Below are 20320 nucleotides of genomic sequence, written 5' to 3'. Positions count from 1 at the left end.
GAAGAGCAGTCAGTGCTCTTAACCACTGAGCCATCTCTCCAGCCCAGACCAAGGCAACTCTTATAAGGACATTTAATTGGGACTGGCTTACAGGTTCAGAAGCTCAGTCCATCATCAAGGTGGCAACATGGTACAAGAGGAGCTGAGAGTTCTACATATTGATCTGATGGCAGCTAGGAGATTGACTTCTAGGTAGCTAGGATAAGTCTTCAATCCATGTCCACAGTGACACACTTCTGCCAACAACTCCATACCTACCCCAAGAAGTCCACACCTTTTATAGTGTCACTCCCTCTTCCAAGCACATTAAAACCACCACAGTCATTTGGCAAGTGACAGGTCTTGAGGGTAAGACAAGCCAGGCGATCTCCAGCCTGTGTAGGATAGTAAGTGGGCAACTGCCACCACAGTCTACTGAGCCTTTCCTCAGCTCTGCTCAAGCCCTCAGCTCCTGTCCTTCTTCCAGACCAAGCTCATGGGATATTCTCTTCCAGGCTTTCCCAATATCTGGTGTGGTGGTGGTGGTTTGCTCTCAGATTTCTCTTTCCTAGAAGCAGCAGAGGTCTGGGAGACAAATGGCCTGAACCCAGGGGAGCAAAAGGAGGGTAAGGCAGACACTGGGGTCTGTGGCATCATCATGAGTCATGGGCATCTCTGAGCAGCTGAGTGGCACAGAGCTCTATAATGCCTAGGTTGTGCTGAGACTCGTCTAAGGCACCTGGCCACCTGTGTCCAGGTCAGGCTGTCATTCTGGAGATGGTTGAAGATAAGGTGCTAAGCCTGAGATTCCCTGGAGAAAAACCAGTTCCACCATTTTGAGCCAAATTTAAAGCAGGCTCTGTTGAGTACTAAATACTGACCAAGAGACAGACTTTGAACTATTCCCTGGGATTTCTCAGCTGAATGGCTCCTGAGACAATTGCAGGGGTTCATAAAGACTGACTTATAGGTCACTGTAGTTTCCCATGAGGCTTTGTTATTTTCCAAGTACTACAACTTCCAGCATCCCAGGGAGTTAACTGGTCACTTAACAAACGGGGCTTACAGGTTAATTTCTGGGTATTCAAAAGCTCCGGTAAGACGAGGTAACTTAAGAGAGGAGGAACTGGGTACATTACACACATCCATATCAGAACCTAAGGAATGAAAGATTGAGAACCATACAAATGTTCTTCAACCAAGAGAGCACAGGGAATATGTATGGGAGGGGTCTCCACAGGAAAGCAGCTCACTCTGGCTGGACAAATATGGTGAAGGTGGCCAGCACCTTCAGGACTTTTTGGAATCAAGGAATGGATGGTTCCTAACTGGGCAGGTCCCATAGAAAGGTGTCACATTCTATCCCACTCTCCAGGATCCTGGCAGACAAGTCAGACATCTCTTGCTGCTGGAGACTGGCCTATGGAATGTCCACTTCCCTTGAGGCTTTGCTTGCTTCTGACTAGTGAAGCAGTTTAGGTTCATGCCCAAAGCGGTTCGGTAAGAAAATCAATGGCCAGGGGACATTTTAACCAGGAGCCTATGCTTTTTAATCGATGTGAAAAAACTTTACAGTTGGTTTACCCAGAGAAACCAGTTCAGGTTCCTTGTCTGTAGGTCTGTAGATCACATCCTACAGTCTGCTAGCTAAACTGTACTTTCCCCTTAATGTGCCTCAAGAGCAGACAGACATCTAGGCTCCAAAATCGGCTGCCCCACCTCTCTCCGGGGCACCAGCTCTGGAGTTGTTCCAGAGCTTCAACTGCTTAGTAGGTACAGAAATTAGGGGAACGCTTGCTGCCTGGATCTTCTGACCCACCTGGCCAGGCTTTGATCATTCTCCTGGAATTTTTCAGCACTCTACCACAGAACTGTAGCACCGTTTTGGCTCAGCACAGATTGTTCCTCACTGCAGGATAAAGCCATAAGGACATTGTTCAGTTAAGGGTGGGAGGAATCAGTTATCTTGGGGGCTTTTCCTGACTCACACAAGCCAGAATTCTCATATTTGCAGATTTTGCTGGGATCATAAGCTTTAGAGGAAGAACGGATTCCTATGTTGGGATTCTGCCTCCTTTTTAAATGGTCAGAAAAATGTATTGAAGCAAATTAAAATTAGTTCAGGGAAAATAAATAAGATAAACCTAGAGTATAGCCTCATTCCCATCTTCTCGGATTTCCACTTAGTTTTTTTTTTTTTTTTTTTTTTTTTTATTAAACATTTTCAAGATAACTGTCAGCCTCTTATTTATTTATTTATTTATTTATTTATTTATTTATTTTAAAAGAAACACCTCTGTCTCTTTAGAATACTCAGAATCTCATGTTGAGCTGAAAGAGGCAAAAATGAGAAGCATTTTAATGGGCACAGCTGTTAGTCTTAAGCATACCCGGTTTTAGTATGGAGAAAAAAATAACCCAAATTTGAATGGTTTCCAAAAATGATTTTGAAAACTTGGCAGTCATCCTGAGGAGAAAGTCTTTGAAGACACACCTAAAACAAAAGGGGATTTCATATCAAGAACCATTTCACATCAAGTTTGTTATTTCCCAGAGCAGTGAGGAAGAAGCTGCCCAAGGATTCTCCACCCCATTTGCTCACTTTCTGGCCTGAGTCCCACACCTCAGGCAGTACTTACCTCTTCTTTATAGACCTCATGGTTGATCAGAAATGACGTTCCCTCCTGTGTGCTTGGCACGAAGCAACTGATGGAGGGTGATAGCATCATGACATTCCCTCCCCACTTGACCCGAGGGGAATGTATGAAGTCATGGTCTTGAAGCCATGAGGGGTCTCTCCAGTGGAACTCCATTTGCCAGACTCCAAAGCTGTTGTTCTCACAGAATTCCAGGGTGTATGCGCAGGGGAAGCCCAGCATGAGGGACTTCCTTGGATTCCTTCATTCAATCCTCTGTTCTTACTGCTGGGTGATGCTTCCCACTGGTAACGCCCATCTCCCCACTGCCAGATAATTCTCCCACAGCCCTGGTTTTGGGACTATCCTGTCCTTCCACAGAGGCAGCAGTTGGTCTGGGGTTTCTTTCACTGATAAGGTTCCTGAATACTGTGTTCTCTACCAGCCCACAAAGGCTTGCAGGGAGACTATTTTTCCCTTTCCTCTGCTCTTCTACGAGCACTGAAGATTGGTGTTGAAGCCAGGATACCAGTTTCTGTGCTCTTGATGTAAACTGCCCACCTCCATTCACTGCTTTAGAGCTCACATATGAGCACATATATATCCCTTTTGTTTCTTCCCCTGCCTTATTTTACATTCAATACAATACCCAGGTTGTTGCTTTTAGTAGATTTGCCTTGTCACGGTTTAGCAGGATTATGTTGGACATATACATCAGATGCTCATTTTCCACTCAACCACTGACGGTCACTCAGGTTCACTATCTTGGTTACTGTCAACACTGCTAGGACGAACATGAGTGCAAATATCTTTTCAACATACTGATTTCACCTTCTTAGGGTATATACCCCAAAATGGAATAACTAGGTCTTTCTATTCCGATAACAACCGGTCTCCAAACAGTATACAAACACTGTCTGTGTTGATATCTGGTGCTTCTTTAATAGGAACCTTCTCTTGTTACACTAGGAATACACATGCACATACATTTAGGTCTTCAAAGTTAAGACAGACAATATGCACATGTCGATTTTGGTAGAGGAAGATGAGGACGAAGTTGAGCCCGCATGAGCCTTGGCAGGAAGGGGGGTATTGATAGAACAGGAGTGGCAAGGGTTTCTGCTTAGAACTGAAGAACAGCAGGAAGGCTCGGGATGCATCTAGTTGACATCTGCTCTGTTCCTTGCTACTCAGCAGCAGTTTTTCCAGAAGCCCCAAGACAGAATAAAGACTTTTGTGGAGCTGCTGGAGATAGGCAATCCTGGGGAAAAGTCAACTCAGCTGGAGGAGAAAAGGTTACAGACAAGGCATGCTGGACCATGGGTGTTTGAAGGCATAAGGTTAGTGCTGCAGTGGGTCTTTCTGACCATTTCCTAAGGAGCTTTCTATCAAGTGTTACAATGTTCTCACTCTCTCCCCATATGGACTTCCCATGTTTCTTTCGCATGGACTGGACAGATGGGTTATCAGTTAAGGGTGCTGGCTTCCATATTAACTCCATCCAGTTCAAAGCCATCTTACATCAGAGGGACCGGGCACACATAGGATACACATACATGCATGCATGCACCCACATATGAGCTGTTTGTGTGAAGACGAGAGGTGCTCACCTTTTACCCTAAGAATCGTAGGAATCAAACTTGGGTCATCAGGCTTGGCACCAGGTACCTTTACCTACCAAGTATCGTAGGAATCAAACTTGGGTCATCAGGCTTGGCACCAGGTACTTTTACCTACCAAGTCATCTTGACAGTCCTCCCCCTCCCCCCAGTTCAGCTTTAGGAAGCATCATTCAGCTTAAATCATTCATACGTAGGTTTCTAGACACCCACACTGGCATTACTTGACTGCCGGCACAAGTAGAGAGTCCTGAAGACTTTACAGTTTGCATAACCAACAGAATTTGGTCAGGGTCCTGCAGTGGAGCTGAATTCTCTAAGTAGGTCAACATTCCCCACTCATGCTGCCTGTAGAGATGAGGCTAGACTTTCTTTTTCTCAGGAAAGTACCAACACTTCTCAGAACTTGCTACAGAACTTGTTAAAATTACCTTGGATAATCCTTTTTATTTTCTGGATGCTTTTGAGTCATCTAAGTGTTACTTCACATGATTTATTACTTAAGAGTGTCTAATAGATATAGCAATCCCCTGAGAGTCGTTTATGAGTCACTTGGGTATGCTAATATCTGAAGAGTGACTTGAGCCAGAAGACCTAGAGTGTTGTCAAGACTTTTTAACATCTCTCACCTCTAGTAAGGGTTTCTGCCTTAAGCACTGTGTGGTACAGGCCAAGTGCCTTCTTTTGAAATGGTAGCTCTCCTGTTTACTGGCAATCAGATGTAAGCTGATTCAGAGTGACATGTCCCTGGCCATTCATTCCTTCTTTCCACAGCTGGTACCAAGTTTTCCTTCAAGGACTACCAAATTCCAGTTTTGAAAACATCACATTAGCTGGTAAAGCTTTTATCTTCCATTCACCCTCCAGTGCTTTCAGAATGTAACTGGGTTGAGCTGGTCATGCTCTTCTGTAATGCTCTGAATCATCACATTAAAAGAACACATGGGTAAGCACATGTAGAAGTCAGAGGATGGCATACAGAAGCCTGTTTTCTCCCTCCACCACGTGAACTCCTGAGACCTAACACAGGGCTCTGTGGCACATTACCTGTTGAGCCATCATCACTGTCCTACATTAAAGCGGTAAAAGCAGTTACGGATGCACAAGTAGCTCTCTCTCTGGTAGGATGGAAAGGTCAGCGGTATTTGCTCAGGAGTCAACTGGGTCATGGAAGTTCCATTTCTAGTTCTGAGAAACCTCCAGATTAATTTCCAGAGTGGCTCTACTCGTTTACACTCAACAGTGTCCAAGGATTCCCCTTACCCATAGCCAAGAAAGCATTTGCCATTTATATCTTGATTTTGGCACTTCTGAATGAGGCCTGATTCTCAATAGCTAAGAAGCAGCATAAAGATGTCTGTCAACTGATAAATAAGGAAAGTAGTAATTAGTAGCATAGAAAAAAATTATAAAATTTGTGGGTAAAAAGAACTAGAAAAACCCAATAAAGCGGTTTCTTCAGGGAAAGGCAAAACCCGTATTTTCTCTCATACGTGAATCCTAAATTTGAATTTATGTTTAACCTAGAGTACATGCGGAAAACAGGAAACTGGAAATGAGCCATTGGGACTGGCTGCCTTAAGGGAGGGGATAGTAAAATACAGGTAGACAGATTACTTGGGGTGGAAAAGATTCAAGAAAGGAGGGGTTAGGGAAGGAGGAAATACGGTTGGCAAGAAGGCTCCTCAAAGTTACGTGGCATGGCCGACAAACTTGTCTGTACGGAAACCCAGGATTTTCTAACTAAAGAAAAAAAGCCCCATTAGAGTGGACAGTAGAATTCAGGTTACAGGAAAAGGGGGAGGATAGGGTTCTTGGGATTAAGTGAACATAGGGTGATCGCTGTAAGGACGACAGAGGGGGGTTCTAGCCAAAGATGAAAGATACACGAAGCCTTATGGAAACCAACAAGTTTGTAACTCAATATATATGGAAGGAGTCTGAACAGAATGAGTAGATAATGCTGCTCCCAACAACAAGCACATGGTCCTTGAGCTGTTGTTCTGGTATGCCTGGGAGGCACCCCAAATAAGCTGTTGCCATTGCTCCTGGTTGCCTACCAAAACTAGATTGCGAAACCCCATTGCTCAGGACACACACACACACACACACACACACACACACACACACACACAAACCAACCTTGAGAAGGCCAGAATATACATGTCGGCTAACTTACACAGTGCTAGAAAGTGGTATGCAGGCTGCTGCTCTCTGATGCTGGACCCTGAATGCAACAACACTGACTTGTGGACCTAGGTAGATGCTTTTAACTTGGAAGATCACAGACCATAGGGGATAAACTTTGCTGTTTTTCTAAAAATGTCAAGCTAACTTGTAAATATGTAATTCACAGACTACTGCTGCTTTCAACTTTGTTCAGATAAGCTTCTTTTTGCAATGGTTACTGGTCAATGTGGATTCTGAATGGCTGAAGTACTGAGTGTCACTGTGTGCTTAGCTGTGCATGGGTTTTCGATAGCAACCTCCAGCCATCCAAGGCTCAGGGGACTTCACAGGCTGTGTGAAGAAATGGCGGACAGAGTGCTATGAAACCATCTGACTTGTGAACATTGCTAGTGTACACATCAACTCACAGCATGCGATTATATGCACAAAATCCAGCCAACGTTCCAGTATAAATGGAAGGATCTCTGAGGTCCCACCATCCTAGAAGTTGTTGGTAGCCGATGGCAGCTAAGAGTTCACTCTCCACCAGGGACATGGTTGTTCTGTCACTCATGCCTCTGTGGGTGGCCACATAACCAGATACATATGTGCTGCATCAACTCAACTCTGGGACCAAGTTGGAGGACACACAAGAGTGGGGCCCCAGAGGGAAGAATGAATGGCTAATGATGACAAATGTATAAAACTTTCCAAGACTAAACAAACAAAAGAATCCCCAAGCACAGAAGTTTGCCACCTACTGAACAAACTGAATGAATATACTACTTTGACATTTGCATGCCTCTAGGACCTCCCAAAATGAATTAAAAAAAACAAAACCCTTCAACATAACCATAAGAGCCTGTGATAAGATTTCAAGTGATAAAATATTTCCAGTTTTGCCTAAAACTTTATCATTTTGCATGTCAACTCTATTTTGTGAGGGAAATAAAGTCTTCCACTCACCCAGGGTTTCGCATTTTCATGTCAGAACTACTACCCAAGCAAGCACATTTTATAGAACTCATTTTACAGTTTTTATTGTTCCAGCAATGCCATTCAACACCATAAAACACTGCCATTAAAATACATCAACAGCCCACAGTGGACAGAATGGCCCAGTGGGTAAAAGGTGTTTGTTACTGAGCTCAACAACCTGAGCTAAAACCTTGAGACCTATTATGGGCCCTTCAAGTTTTCTCTCAGATTATCACATGCCCACAGGGTGCCATGGCATGTGTGTACCCACACATGTAAAAGAATCCTTGATCTTATTAATTTCTACCGACACTACTGTTGAAATCATACTTGTTTTATAACTATATGAAATGAAAGATCAAACTTTGGGATTTAATCTGCTACTGAAAACAATAGGTCCTTTAAGATTTCAACTTAACATGACAGTGAAACTTTAAGGAGACTAGAAGAAAGACAGAAACTGGGCATCTAGATTTTTTTTACTTCAGGGGGAAAATAAACAACAGCAACAGCTAAAATTCACACAATGCCCAATCATAACCGCATTAACTCCACAGGTGAATGTTGACTCCACCTACAGTTGAGAAAATTGTGCATGGGGAGGTTAGGTCATTTGTCTAGGATCATCTAAGAAATCAGTCAAAATCCAAATGGAAGCAGGCCATCAAACCACAGGTCTCCTGTCTTACCAGATTATAGTAATGTACTGCACAGTAAAAGCCCAAACTGCTATTTTATTCAAGACTCTGGTAACACAGACTGGACATATCAGGCAGAAAAAAGTACAGCAATAACCATCTGGCTGAAAATTTTATTTCAGAAATAAGCATTTGATATACTTTAAAGTGATAAAGAGTTATTTATGGACTACTATAATAAATACTTCTTAAAAATAGCTATTTTGTAAATGTGCATACAGACTTCAATGAAGAACCCCTCACTGCAAAGTGATCTGTATCAAAACCTTATAAATGGCCTGGACAAGAGAGAAAATGATAGGGGAGTCTAATGAAGCACCTCCTCAGTACACTTCTCATTCAACTATTCCCAAGGTCAACTAAGTTTGTTTTGTTTGTTCATGCTTAACCTGACAGGGACATAGGAAGCCAACAGTTCTAGAAGAAAAACCAACCCTAATCTTAGCATAAGCCATAAAGAGGCTTTTCTAACAGCTGTCAAAGCCGTGTTGAGAAAAGCAAGCATGCTTTCAATTAGACACTAAGAAAATGTCCCCCACAATCCCCCTCAAATAAACCAAACCCAAAAAACCCTATCCAACTACAAATATACCATACATTTGAAAATAAATGAATCTTGAGCATTGGAGTATGTTAGACTGAGCATAGCTGGTAGGTTTTTGTTGTTTGTTTCAGAGACAGGCCTTTGGCTGGCCTGGAACTCACTTTGTAGACCAGGCTGGCCTTGAACTGAGAGATCTGCTTGCCTCAGCCTCCCAAATGCTGCGGTTAAAGGCACATGCACCCAGCTTGTTCTAAAAGACTTCATAGTAAAGCTCATATACACAGCATTCTAGCAGGGATTCTCTGTATGGTTAACACTCTGGACTGTCCTGACAGTGAGTAGTCAATTAACAACCATTAACAGCACAGAAGAAACACCGGTTTGTTACCACCACATAAGGTGGTCCCGTTTCCACATCTCTGATGTCTTTCACTGGTTCACCAATCAGTGCTGTCCTACACATTCAAAATGACTGCAGGTGGTTTTTTCAATCTCTCTGACCTCTATACCAAAACTGGTCATTCACAACATCATTTTAATATTCTTCAGACTCCCACAATATGAAGACACACAAAGTCGCTAACTTTTACTTATCTAATAAATAAAACAATATTGAAATTTTCTAATATTTCTTTGTTCACACATTCATCAAAGCATTTTCAAAGTAGGAAAGCGTGACGGATGAAAGTGTATGTGCTTATTTGGAAGACACCTATTGCATTTATTCTCTAAAAGAAAAGGCAGGCCTGAAGGGTCACAGTACTGAACATTTAAACATAGTGACAGGTTCTTCTAAACCTCAAGGAATTCTGATGGTGCAAACTGTAATGACGATCTGCTCCCACTGAACACGTAAGACATCAGGGAGCAGAGACGCCATGGCGGTCACTTCATTTCTTTCTGTTGCTTCCAGTTGCTAGCATAGTTGCCACTCGCATAAATATATTTAATGTATCCATGTAGATGGACAACATCCTAGAAAAAATATTACAGACAGATGTGATTCTAATAATAATGACAACCTAGTTCTTAGTACAAGACACTTAGCACAAGTGTTTTTCCTAGTGTTAGTTATTAAATGGAAATTAAAAATACAATGTTTAATGCTACTTAAAAGTCCTAAACTAGATAATGTTCACTTTCCCTTTTTATAGAACAAATCACCTCTTAGATATAAACACAATTTTTGAAGTATTATCTGTTCTCTGACATCCTTTTAGGAGTATCAAACCTGGGTGTCAGACAATGAAATAGCCAAAACAGATCAAAGAAACACACCTTTAAAAAACTTGCAAGACAGTGTCTGGCATTTTCAAATAGAATAAATATAACTACTTCATCCCCTTTAAGAAAGCTGCTACAAAACTACACATGTTATATCAACATTTAAAAAGCTATTACATTATTTTTAGGTAAAGAAAAACATTACTAAAAATGTGAGAGACACTCTCAAACTCTAGGCAGAATCCAAGAAAAGGGAAAGAACACTAGTTTATATTATTGAATGTCAACATGAGTTGAGTGCATCTAAAACAAGCACAAGGAGAAGTGCCTTCAGGGCTGTTTCCCTCACTGAACATTCCAGTTAATTACATGCACTCCAGCAGGCAGTACTTGTAACTGACACCTAAATGCCATACTCAGTTGCAATGTGATCAGTTTTCCACTATGCACTCTAACAGAAGCAGCAAGGTTTGACCTTATGGTCTTCAAAGATATATTTACGATGCCATTTGGAATGAAGTCATACTGGAACAGAATATGCCTGCTGGCCTTAGTACAAATACAGGACAGACACACAACACAGGGAGAACAGCAGGTAAAGACTGAGGTGGCTATCTACTAGCCAAGGGACACCAGCAGTAATAAGCAGCTGAGAGACAGAAGGATTCTTTCTCAGAGCCTTCAAAGTTCCCCACCCTGCCTAACACCTTGATTTAACACTCTGGCCTCAGGAACAGAAGAATGAATTCTAAGCCACCTGTCTTAAGATGCTGTGCTATGGTGGCACATGTGACACGTGTGTACACAGAACAGAACACCACGGAACACAGTAGTAACAGGAAGGATTACTTACGAATTGATGGGATCATACTTCTGAACTCCATACATGGGTGTTATTTCTGCACGTTTGACTACTTTCTGAGTGTCGTACAGAAGGAACATGCTGAAAAGAACTAACCCACCATACATGGCCACTGAGTACAGACTGGCACCAGCCACAGAGGTGGGGGGAAGAAACATGGACCCTGAGACAAAAAAAAAAAAAAAAAAAAAAAAAAAAAAAGGTTATAAAAAAGGGATCTCCTGCAACCTTTGTATTTGACATTTGAGCAGGTACTTATACACTTTTATGGATTATCATTTCTCCAATGGGTTACTTGCCAACATTAGAGCAATTTCTAAGTCAGCTTGATCACTTCCGAGTAATTTAATAAAAAGAATAGTTAAGTATACATCACGATTTTATGATATATTCAAATAATCAAACCCCAATCAAATAATCTTATCCTTTAAATAGCTTTAAAAACTAAATCTTAATGCTTCAGGGTACCTGTACCCTTTAAAGCATTGTAGCTTACCCAGTGAAGACACAAAGACAAGACCAAGGCCTACTCCCAAGGGTGCTCCCATGTTCAAAAACTTCTCACTAGGTGCACACATGGCCACAGTAGAGAGGCCACCCACAATCCCAGCGGTGTACCACACGGCTCTCAGGAGAAGAGGTCCCCCTAAGATTGTCAGAGGAGCCACAACTGCACCCATCACACCTGGGGAGACAGCAAGATCTTATTAAGTGTCTGCTAAACGACCATCAACAACAACAACAACAACAAAATGTCACTGTGAAAGTGATCCTTATGCTAAACAATGTAAGCACAACAAATTTTACATTTAGGTAGTTTTATGTTAACATCTAAATCATACAATTAATATATGTAGCTATACAAATTCTCTACCACATCAATACTGGGTCATAATTCAAACACAAACAGTAGCCCGCGTTTTTAGTTCCTTTGTAAAAGTCTATATAGACCACTATTTCGAACTTAGACCACTACTAGATTTCACAATTATTGACAGAGAACTCATACAAAGCAGACAGCTAACGGTCAGACCTACTGCTGCTCAAAGGGAAGAACAAAAAGGGAAGTATGTGGTGGATATCTGAAATTTAGACAGATGCTGATTTTGCCTCACCTAATAAGGATCACAGCTCATTTCAGCCTTTCAGAAGAAAGCTTAGTTGTCAGGATTTACAAAACTCTTTTAGAATTACAGGGTAGGTGGGGATAATCTTAGCACTAGGAAGGCAGAGGCAGGTGTATCTCTTTCAGTTGGAGGCCAGTCTGGTCTACATAGTGAGTTCCAGACAGCCAGAGCTACACAGTGAGACCCTGCCTTGAAAAAACAAAATAGCAAAATATTACAGTGGCATATTATTTCCAATTACCAAACATCAACAAAACTTCCCCAACTGGAAGATCCCAAGTTATAAAATTATTTCAATAGAGGAATAAGGTGAAGTTGTTCCTTTATTTTTCACGATGCTGGAAATCAGGTGATGAGTGTGTGCAGCAAGCCCAATACCATTGAACTACATACTGTGCACCTGTCTTTGAGAGAGGGTCCAGTGTTACTTAGGCTGTTTTTTTTAAATTTCCCCGACTCAGACTTGTGAGTGGCTATGATTACAGGCTATACCAGACCTGGCTCTTGTTTGAAATTACTACTGTGTAAGTATTTGTGAATAGTGTGTATGGAGAAATACATGCCATGCCATGGAAGTCAGAGGACAACTCTGTAGAGCTACTTCTCTTCTGTCTGTATGTGAGGACCCCAGGGATTGAACAGAGGTTGCCAGGCCTGGGTAGCAAATGACTTTATCTGCTAAGCTACCTTGCCAGCATCTCAGCTCTTTCCTTATACACAGCTTATCTCACAGCATGACCTCAGAGCTAACTTCATATCAACCTTCAATACCAGTACCTTTAAAGCAAAGACCTGGCAATAATGCACCAACAATGACTGTATGAAATGGTGTTTTCCAAAAATGAGGCTTACTAAGTCATTTAAGAGCCACTTAAAAAGGCCACTATTTGAAAGTCAGATGTGTCAGGAGACTGACACAGGAAGGCACGAAGATGCAGGCCAGTCTGGCACACCTATCAAGACCCCGCCTCAAAACTGAAAAAGAGAAAATAAGTCAAACAAATAACAGGAAAGTGAATAATATACAAGACAGTTTAATAAGAATTTAACAGAACATACCAGAATGTAGCATCCAAGCCAGATGCTTTGGGCCTGGGCTCTGCTCGTATGATATTGACTGTACTAGCATTCCAGCGCCAATCATGGCTGCAAAGGTTGCACCAATTGTCTGCAAGACACACAGTAAGAGAGACAGATCTTAAAGGAGAGACCCACACAGTCAAGTGCAGCTAACCACTTTGAAGAATACTAAACTGAATCCTGTGGCTTTATCCAGCACACTTGGGTTTCTCATTCTAGTTCCCTTCAGCGTTAACTACTTTAGCAAGAGTGCCCTCTACTGCCACATTTCCATCATGACAGGAAAATAAAACAGCTGGTTTTGTGGAGGACAAAAACCAACCTGATGCAGAAAAACATACTGGATTCTACCTCACTGTTTTCTAATGGAGAAACAATGACTAGAAACTGTTTCCCACACCCTTTGTTCATGGAAATTCCTAGTTGTTTATCTCACTTGTATATTTTTCTTTCAAGATTCCAGTATTCTGCTTTTTACCTTTCCACATTCTACATCTTAGTGATACTGAATGGGCAGGACTGAATAAATGCTCCAAAATCTCTCACTTCCTTAACTGTATCCTCTGTGCTTTAAGAATTCATGGTGGGGTGAACTTTAGGCACAAGCAGAGGGATCTCTGAATTCAAGGTCTGCCTGGTCTACATTATTTGTTCTAGGATGCTTAGGCCTGGATGCCTAGGAACTTGTCTCATGAAAACCAACGCCAGCCTTACTACAAACTGAGTTCTATGACAGGGTTGATAGGAAGACTATGTCTCAAAAACCAACCAACCAAATAAACAAAAAACAAAATAAGCCAAACTAACAAACAAAAAACATCTGGCAGAGCAGTAAGATGGGTCAGCAGATAAATTACTGGCTGGGCTCCAAATGCAAACCTGAGGTCCTGTGTTCATCCTCAGGATCCACAAAGTAGGAAGGAGAGCCAATTTCATAAAGCTGTGCTCTGACCTCCACATGCAAGCCAAAGCACTATGTACATATCATAAATACACACAGACATATTCATACACCTTTCTTACTGCCTGCCTGAATTACTTATTTCAGAAGCTTTTCTAGTAGACACTTTGTACAACAGTGGCAGATATCTGTCCTATCCCAAAGTCACTTGACAGATGTTAGGTCTCACACTGGAACAATGGCTGAGATACCTATTCAGCAGTCAAAGTGGACCAGACGACCAGGTTCTTCCTGCATCCCTCAGTGTCACCACCTGTTACTGAGCCCTCCTAGCTGACACACTCTGTCCCCGTCCCTGAACCCTCCAGCCCAGGGTGCTGGGCTGCTCTTCCTATAGAATCCAGACATTTTACTTACACACCCTCTCTTTGTAGTTTTGGCTGTTGAAGCTGGTTCTCCTCTCTCAGGTCTCTTTTTCCCCATGTCTCAAGGTAATGACCCTTAATATATGAACATCTCCAAGATGTTCTTGCCTCTGACTATGCTATCCCACATATCTACAAGCTTTCTCTTCCACCATGTCCCCCTCACCCCCCAATTTTTTTTTAAATTCAGGAGAAACTGCCTTTCTGCCTATCTGTATCGGCTCCAAAGGACTCCATCCTTCCTTCCTGTAGGTCTGCCTCGATTTCTTACATATTTCTTAACTATTCTTAGTAGCAGAGTGGCATTTTACTGCAGAGGCTTTGGTCTCACCAGAGAGCTTTCTTGTAGTCTTTGGAATTGTGTTTTTATGTATGTTTTAATATCTCAGCCTACTGCTCTTCATGTTGGGCACCATTTTAAATCATTCTCCTTAAATCAACTGGCCTTCCGTGAGAACTCACCTTCACTTATTCTTTGCCTTCATGAATCCCCTAAGCTTGGGGAATCAGGACGATGAGCATAGTCCTTAGACTATGAAATGCTGGTACTACCATATTGATTCTCGTCTTGGAGTTCAAGGCATAGGAAATATGGGTTCCAAACGTATAGTTCTTGGTTCCCAACTATGGAAAACGTCTATTTAACTTCCATCTCTTTCTTTGCTCAGTCTCGCTGTACAACATCGCTGTGTTCTAATCAGTCATTCTGACACTCAGAGGCATGGCACAGCTGGTGCACCTGCTTGGTTTCTTCTCTCCCACACTAGCTCTTAACACTCAAACAGAACCACATTTCCTTTAGATACTAGCCGCCCTAGTCTCTACAGTGGTCTCTGTTCATGTACTTTGCCTCAGCTTGGAAATGAGAATCTTTCTAACCATGTCCTCTCACCCTTTAGACTTTAGAACACAGGACACTGCACTTGAATGGACTGTAAAGCATGTTTCCCTTTAGGTCTTCCGAGCTCTTCTCCTTTGCTCATCTGCTTGGTCAGACTGGACTGACCTTGTCCTCTTCTGACATCAAACATGTTAGCCAGCAGCAACCCTGAAGAACCAAGTCTCCTCCACAGAACTGCCTGATGCTCCAAGACGGAGTCTTTCAAGCTGCCTTTCTACTTCATTTTGAATGTTCTATTTCTTACTGAACATACCCTACAGTGCACTCTTGATCTCGACCACAGAGCTGGTCTACAATGTGCTGGGCTAACACAGGTTCAGTTCTTGATACAGGGAAGAAAAATATATTGCTAAATATATTGTGAGAAAGGGAGAAGTCATTAAATGAAAAACACTGCATCATTTTCAAGTATGTGCTTTAATAGGATTAAGAGTTGGAAACTGAACTTAGGAGCATTATTCCTCCTTAGAAGCAGATAGAAAACAACTTCTATTTTGTACCCATTTGCTGAAAAATAAAGTGAATGCAAATTCACCTTGTAGATCAGTGTGAAATTCCTGTCCCCAAAGCCCATGCTTTCTGCACTGTTACAAGAAATTGATATAGTGCTGCTGAAATATATTAATGATCCTACTTAAAAAAAAATCTTTTGATCTTCATACAAAAAAGCAAAAGAAGCCAAGCATCCAGCATCACCTACCCCACAAAAATAGCAAACAGTTAACTTACCACCCAAGAGCCTGTCATCATGAAGTTCATGAGAGCAGGTGTTCTGGCTACTGCCAAGGCAGACAAAGCTGTTAATCCAATACTTCCTGCTAAGTACATGTAAGTAGAGTGAATTCTGTCCTTTACATACTGAGGCCAAATTCTGTAAGAAATGTAACAAGTTAGCTCACAGAAGTATGGGTCTAAACTCTGATTAAATCATTCACTAGATACAAAAGATTCTGGAATAAATCACTTTAACGGTCTCAATCTTATTTACGATGGAAATATTAATAGATGATGATGATGGTGATAAAGACTTCTCTATGTAGTCCTGCCTGGACTCTATCTCCCAAGTGCTGGGCTTACAGTCATGCACTATCATGCTTGGCTATGATGGAAGTATGCACATCTTAGAACTGTTGAGATTAAATGACATAAACCATATATTACATATAAAAATACATAAAAACTAGGCACCAGAGAACATTGGCTGCTCTTGCAGAGGTCCTGAGTTCAACTCCCAGCAACCATATGTAATGAGACCTGATGCCCTCTCTGGCACACAGGTGTATATGCAGATAGAATACTCATAAAAGAGTAATCTTAAAAAAAACTAATACACATAAGAAACCAAAACACTTTCTTCTTTCTGATTATATAACTTTTATAAAAGATTCTTATTTAGACTTGAAAACCAAACAAGGCATTCCAAAAGTGACTAGAGAAGAAAACAGGAGCCTTTATTTGAAGGAAGGATTTTGGTTGTTTGGGAACACTTTACTTACACAGCTTTTTCGATAGCTCCAATCTCATTAGACATTCCCAAGCCATAGTAGCACAGCGCTCCAAGACCAACAGCTGCTCCTCCAGCAACAAACCACCTTCCCATCTGATCAACTGCAAGCACAGCAACAAACACATGCTAGAATCAGCACACCTCAGCTAAATATAAGTGCTGGGGCATTGATTCAGAATATTCAGGACGGGATCAAATGGTGACAATTTCTTCATGGTAGTCACACTGGGAATATAGACAGTTCTCAACCTTAGGACACTCCTGAAGCAAATGTACAGCAATCACTACAAAGAAGTGAGGAGCAATTTGATAAAGGTCCACACAACTACTGAAGCACTTGGGAGACCGAGGCAGAAGATCATGACTTTCAGACTGGCAGCTGGATTTACAGAGCAAGAACATGTCTCTCTCAGACGAATAAATACTCAAACAGTAAAGAAAAGGAAAAATGAGAGAGAAATAGCATTAATCATTCCACACTGTGCCTACAGTAGTAACCCAGCTGAAGCTTTAAGTCACTCTAGAGAACCAATGAAAAAAAATGCTGTTAATGATTATGTAGACAACAAAGGGACAGACATTTTTACTTTAAAATATTGAAAATTTACCAAGTGCTCCTAAAGAACACATCTTACTCTCTTCAACTTAAACTTGTTCATTAGAAATGTTACTGGAACATCCTGATTTCTTCTCTGTGGTCAAGCCTCTAATCAAAAAGAAATGCCCTGCATGATACTGACTAGGGCTTTCCTCAACCATATAATACAGTGACATTTCCAAAAACTATTAAGTGGCAGTGCTTTTGTTTTAGGAAAGATTAGCAATCTGGCAGTCTGGTTTCAGAATCTTCAAAGTTAAAATCCAAATGACTTCATTAAGATAATGCCTTCCAAGGGGCTGCAGAGAATGTGTGGTTAAGAGCCCTCTGCTACTCTTTCAGAGGACTTGAGTTCAGCTCCCAGCACCCACTTCAGGTGGCATGCAACCCTTCTACTCCCAGGCAAGCAGCTATCTTCCTCTGGCCTCTGTGTTGGCACACACCTGACAGACAGTCATACAAACATAAATACAAGTAAGTAGAAAATGACATTCACTAACTCGTGCTTGAATGAAGATTCCAAATAACTTAAAATAAACTTCCTGAATAGCCTCTACCATTTTAGATAATAAGATGATAATAAATTAGGTTTTTCTAAAACCAGTAAATCTTAATATAACCAGGAACCATGAAACCCAATGCAAAGCACCATTTTTTTGGGGGGGAGGGGGTTATCAGATCCCCCAAAATAGAAGTATGACTTTTCTTGCAGAAAATACATATGAATGTATCTTTTGGGAGGCTGTTTACGGACTAAACATATGCACAGGCTTCACATTAAAACTGAACTTCCACGTACTTTTAAAGATTTTTTCCATGGATGGTTCCAAGGCTGCCTCTTTCAGTTCTTGTCCAGTTTTCCCACGGTGAGTCCTAATTCTTGTCTTGGTAGCATATTCCTGACACAGACAAAAAGACAAACCATCTAGAGTAGCAACAAAAACATACATCTTTTAACACTAATGTAGTATGGGCATATTAGATGTAGGAAAGGTGCAAGACCCCTCTTTAATGCATTTGTGATAAGGAGGGACCAGAATGATGTAAACTGGCAAGGATAAAGCTCACTGGAAACTTTACTGTTGCTTTAGTAAATCACTGTTACAGTAAGTAACTAAAGAGTAAGCTACTCCCAACCAGTAAAGCTCACAGAACAGCCCACTAATCAACCACCACCATCACCACGAAATTCTAAAACAGAAAACCTGGATGGGGTAGAAACCCATAATGGAAAAGCATTCTTTACCCTGCTGGGTGTTAAGAGCCATTGGTTCTTTGTGATGGAACTCTTCACAAGTGGAGAGGACTTGGTGATGAAAGTGGGCTGGAAAACCCGGGAAGGTAGAGTCCGGAGACACACAAGCCTTGCAGCCAACATGGTGGGTGATATACCGGTTCACTAAGCAGATCTGAAATGCTAGTTAGAAAGGTAGAGGGAGGAAAATTAAGTTAATTAAGAAGGGAACATAGTAGCCCAAAACCAGAAGAAACTAAGTTTCAATAGAAAAAAAATCAGAACAGTGGCCTCATTATTTTTAATGCTGTATTCTCCCCTGATCCTTCTAACTCATGAAATCTAGTTTGGAATGGGCAGCCAATGATATAAACCCAAGTTTGACCAGATACATGCAATACAGAATGAATGTTATTATGTTGACATAATCACAGATTTTACAATCATAGCTTTGCCCAAGATTTACATCGTCATTCAATGAGTAAAAGCAAAAGAATTTGTGTAACTTTTCATCACACACACACACAAAATCCAGAGGAAAGATAAATAAACCATTCAAGGTCACTTTACAAGACTTAAAAAAAAAAATCAACAAAAGGCATGCATGTAACTGTCCATTAAACAGGTCAAATATTATTTCCCTTTAAGATACAACAGACATTCAATTTAATTTATTCCACTACATTCCATTTGATCAAAAGAAACACAATTGCCGAGCCAGGTTTCCCTGGCCCCTTCCGGTATTCGTATTAGGGTAACCCCTACCCCCAACATTCTAAAATTGAATTGTCTCAGCTTCAGAAAGTTAAGGGAACGTCTTTCTGTAATGCTAAAGACACATTTCTGGTCAATGAGTTGTGAATTTTAGGCAAGTGATTTGTATTTCCGCCTCCTCCCCATTTGTAAATACAGGAAAACTGGACAAAAACAGCTTTTTGACAACAGTGCCTTGGGACTTTGAGATCGCCCAAGATTTACCCTAAACTTCCAGGAATGTAACTAAGTTTTAACTAGCACCTTCCAAAGTTAAGAACTTCCGGAAATATGAAGTGCACATCACTATTGGTATCTGACCTTGCCGTGGGGGGGGGGGGGGGAGGGAGGACGCGAGCCCTTCTGGACTTTCATGCCATTACATCATCTCAACCTGTCGCTTCAGCTTACTACTCGAACAGAGCCGAGTCTAAGTGGCCTTATGTCGTGGAACAGCCAAGAGGGTTATCTGCCATATATTTATGTGCGGGTTCTGGACCTCTGAAACGGGCCCCTGGGCTAGGTCTGTACGAATTACTGTCGACCCTTCCTAAAGCTTCCTTGAGCTCGAATGTACCGGTGCGCCCGTCCTCCCCTCTCACCACAAGCCCGCAGCCTCCGCGACCACGCACCACCCCTGTACGAATTACTGTCGACCCTTCCTAAAGCTTCCTTGAGCTCGAATGTACCGGTGCGCCCGTCCTCCCCTCTCACCACAAGCCCGCAGCCTCCGCGACCACGCACCACCCCAAGGTACGCCCTCCGGGTCCCCGAGCGGCTGACTCAGCATCTCCCTGCCGAGGGAGACGTAGAGAGGGCGAGCCCGGCCTTCTCGCCCCCACCCGTAGCTGCCAGCCCAGATCCCGCTGTGCCGACACCCATTACGGGGAATGGGATTCTCAGGCCTCGCGGGACAGTACCTCAGCTCCGGTCACCTCTACCACGGGACTCCCTTCCGGGCCACCCAAACCGAGAGAGCGCAACCACCTTCTGTCCGCTCCTCCGCGACCGCGCGACTCACTGCGTCACGCAATATCCGGACAAAAGGTAAATAGTACAAGCAGCCAATCAAGAGTAGTCTTCTA

The 20320-nt window shown here is 42.1% G+C and overlaps 1 protein-coding gene across 1 annotated transcript; it reads right to left on the bottom strand.

Annotated features, from left to right (window-relative positions):
- Positions 1 to 7427: 7427 nt before the first annotated feature.
- On the bottom strand, positions 7428 to 20275 carry GHITM (growth hormone inducible transmembrane protein). Its single transcript, XM_080925978.1, has 9 exons — positions 20156 to 20275; positions 18495 to 18665; positions 18048 to 18147; positions 16640 to 16751; positions 15873 to 16014; positions 12896 to 13004; positions 11206 to 11394; positions 10701 to 10872; positions 7428 to 9598 (listed from the first exon to the last, which is right to left on the bottom strand). Exons 2-9 carry the CDS (start codon positions 18624 to 18626, stop codon positions 9514 to 9516), a joined length of 1041 nt encoding a protein of 346 aa, XP_080782104.1. The 5' UTR covers positions 18627 to 18665; positions 20156 to 20275; the 3' UTR covers positions 7428 to 9513.
- Between the last annotated feature and the right edge of the window lie 45 nt (positions 20276 to 20320).

The sequence above is a fragment of the Micromys minutus genome, assembly GCF_963924665.1.
Source record: "Micromys minutus genome assembly, chromosome: 12".
Lineage (NCBI taxonomy): Eukaryota > Metazoa > Chordata > Mammalia > Rodentia > Muridae > Micromys > Micromys minutus.
This window is presented reverse-complemented; position numbering and strand designations above follow the sequence as displayed.

Coding starts and splice junctions, on each gene's coding strand:
- GHITM (XM_080925978.1), bottom strand. CDS start 18,626: ATGTTGGCTGCAAGGCTTGTGTGTCTCCGGACTCTACCTTCCCGGGTT. Junction 18,148..18,494: donor GGCTCTTAACACCCAGCAGG/GTAAAGAATGCT, acceptor TGTCTGTGTCAG/GAATATGCTACCAAGACAAG. Junction 11,395..12,895: donor GGCTTGGATGCTACATTCTG/GTATGTTCTGTT, acceptor CTGTCTCCCCAG/GTGTGATGGGTGCAGTTGTG.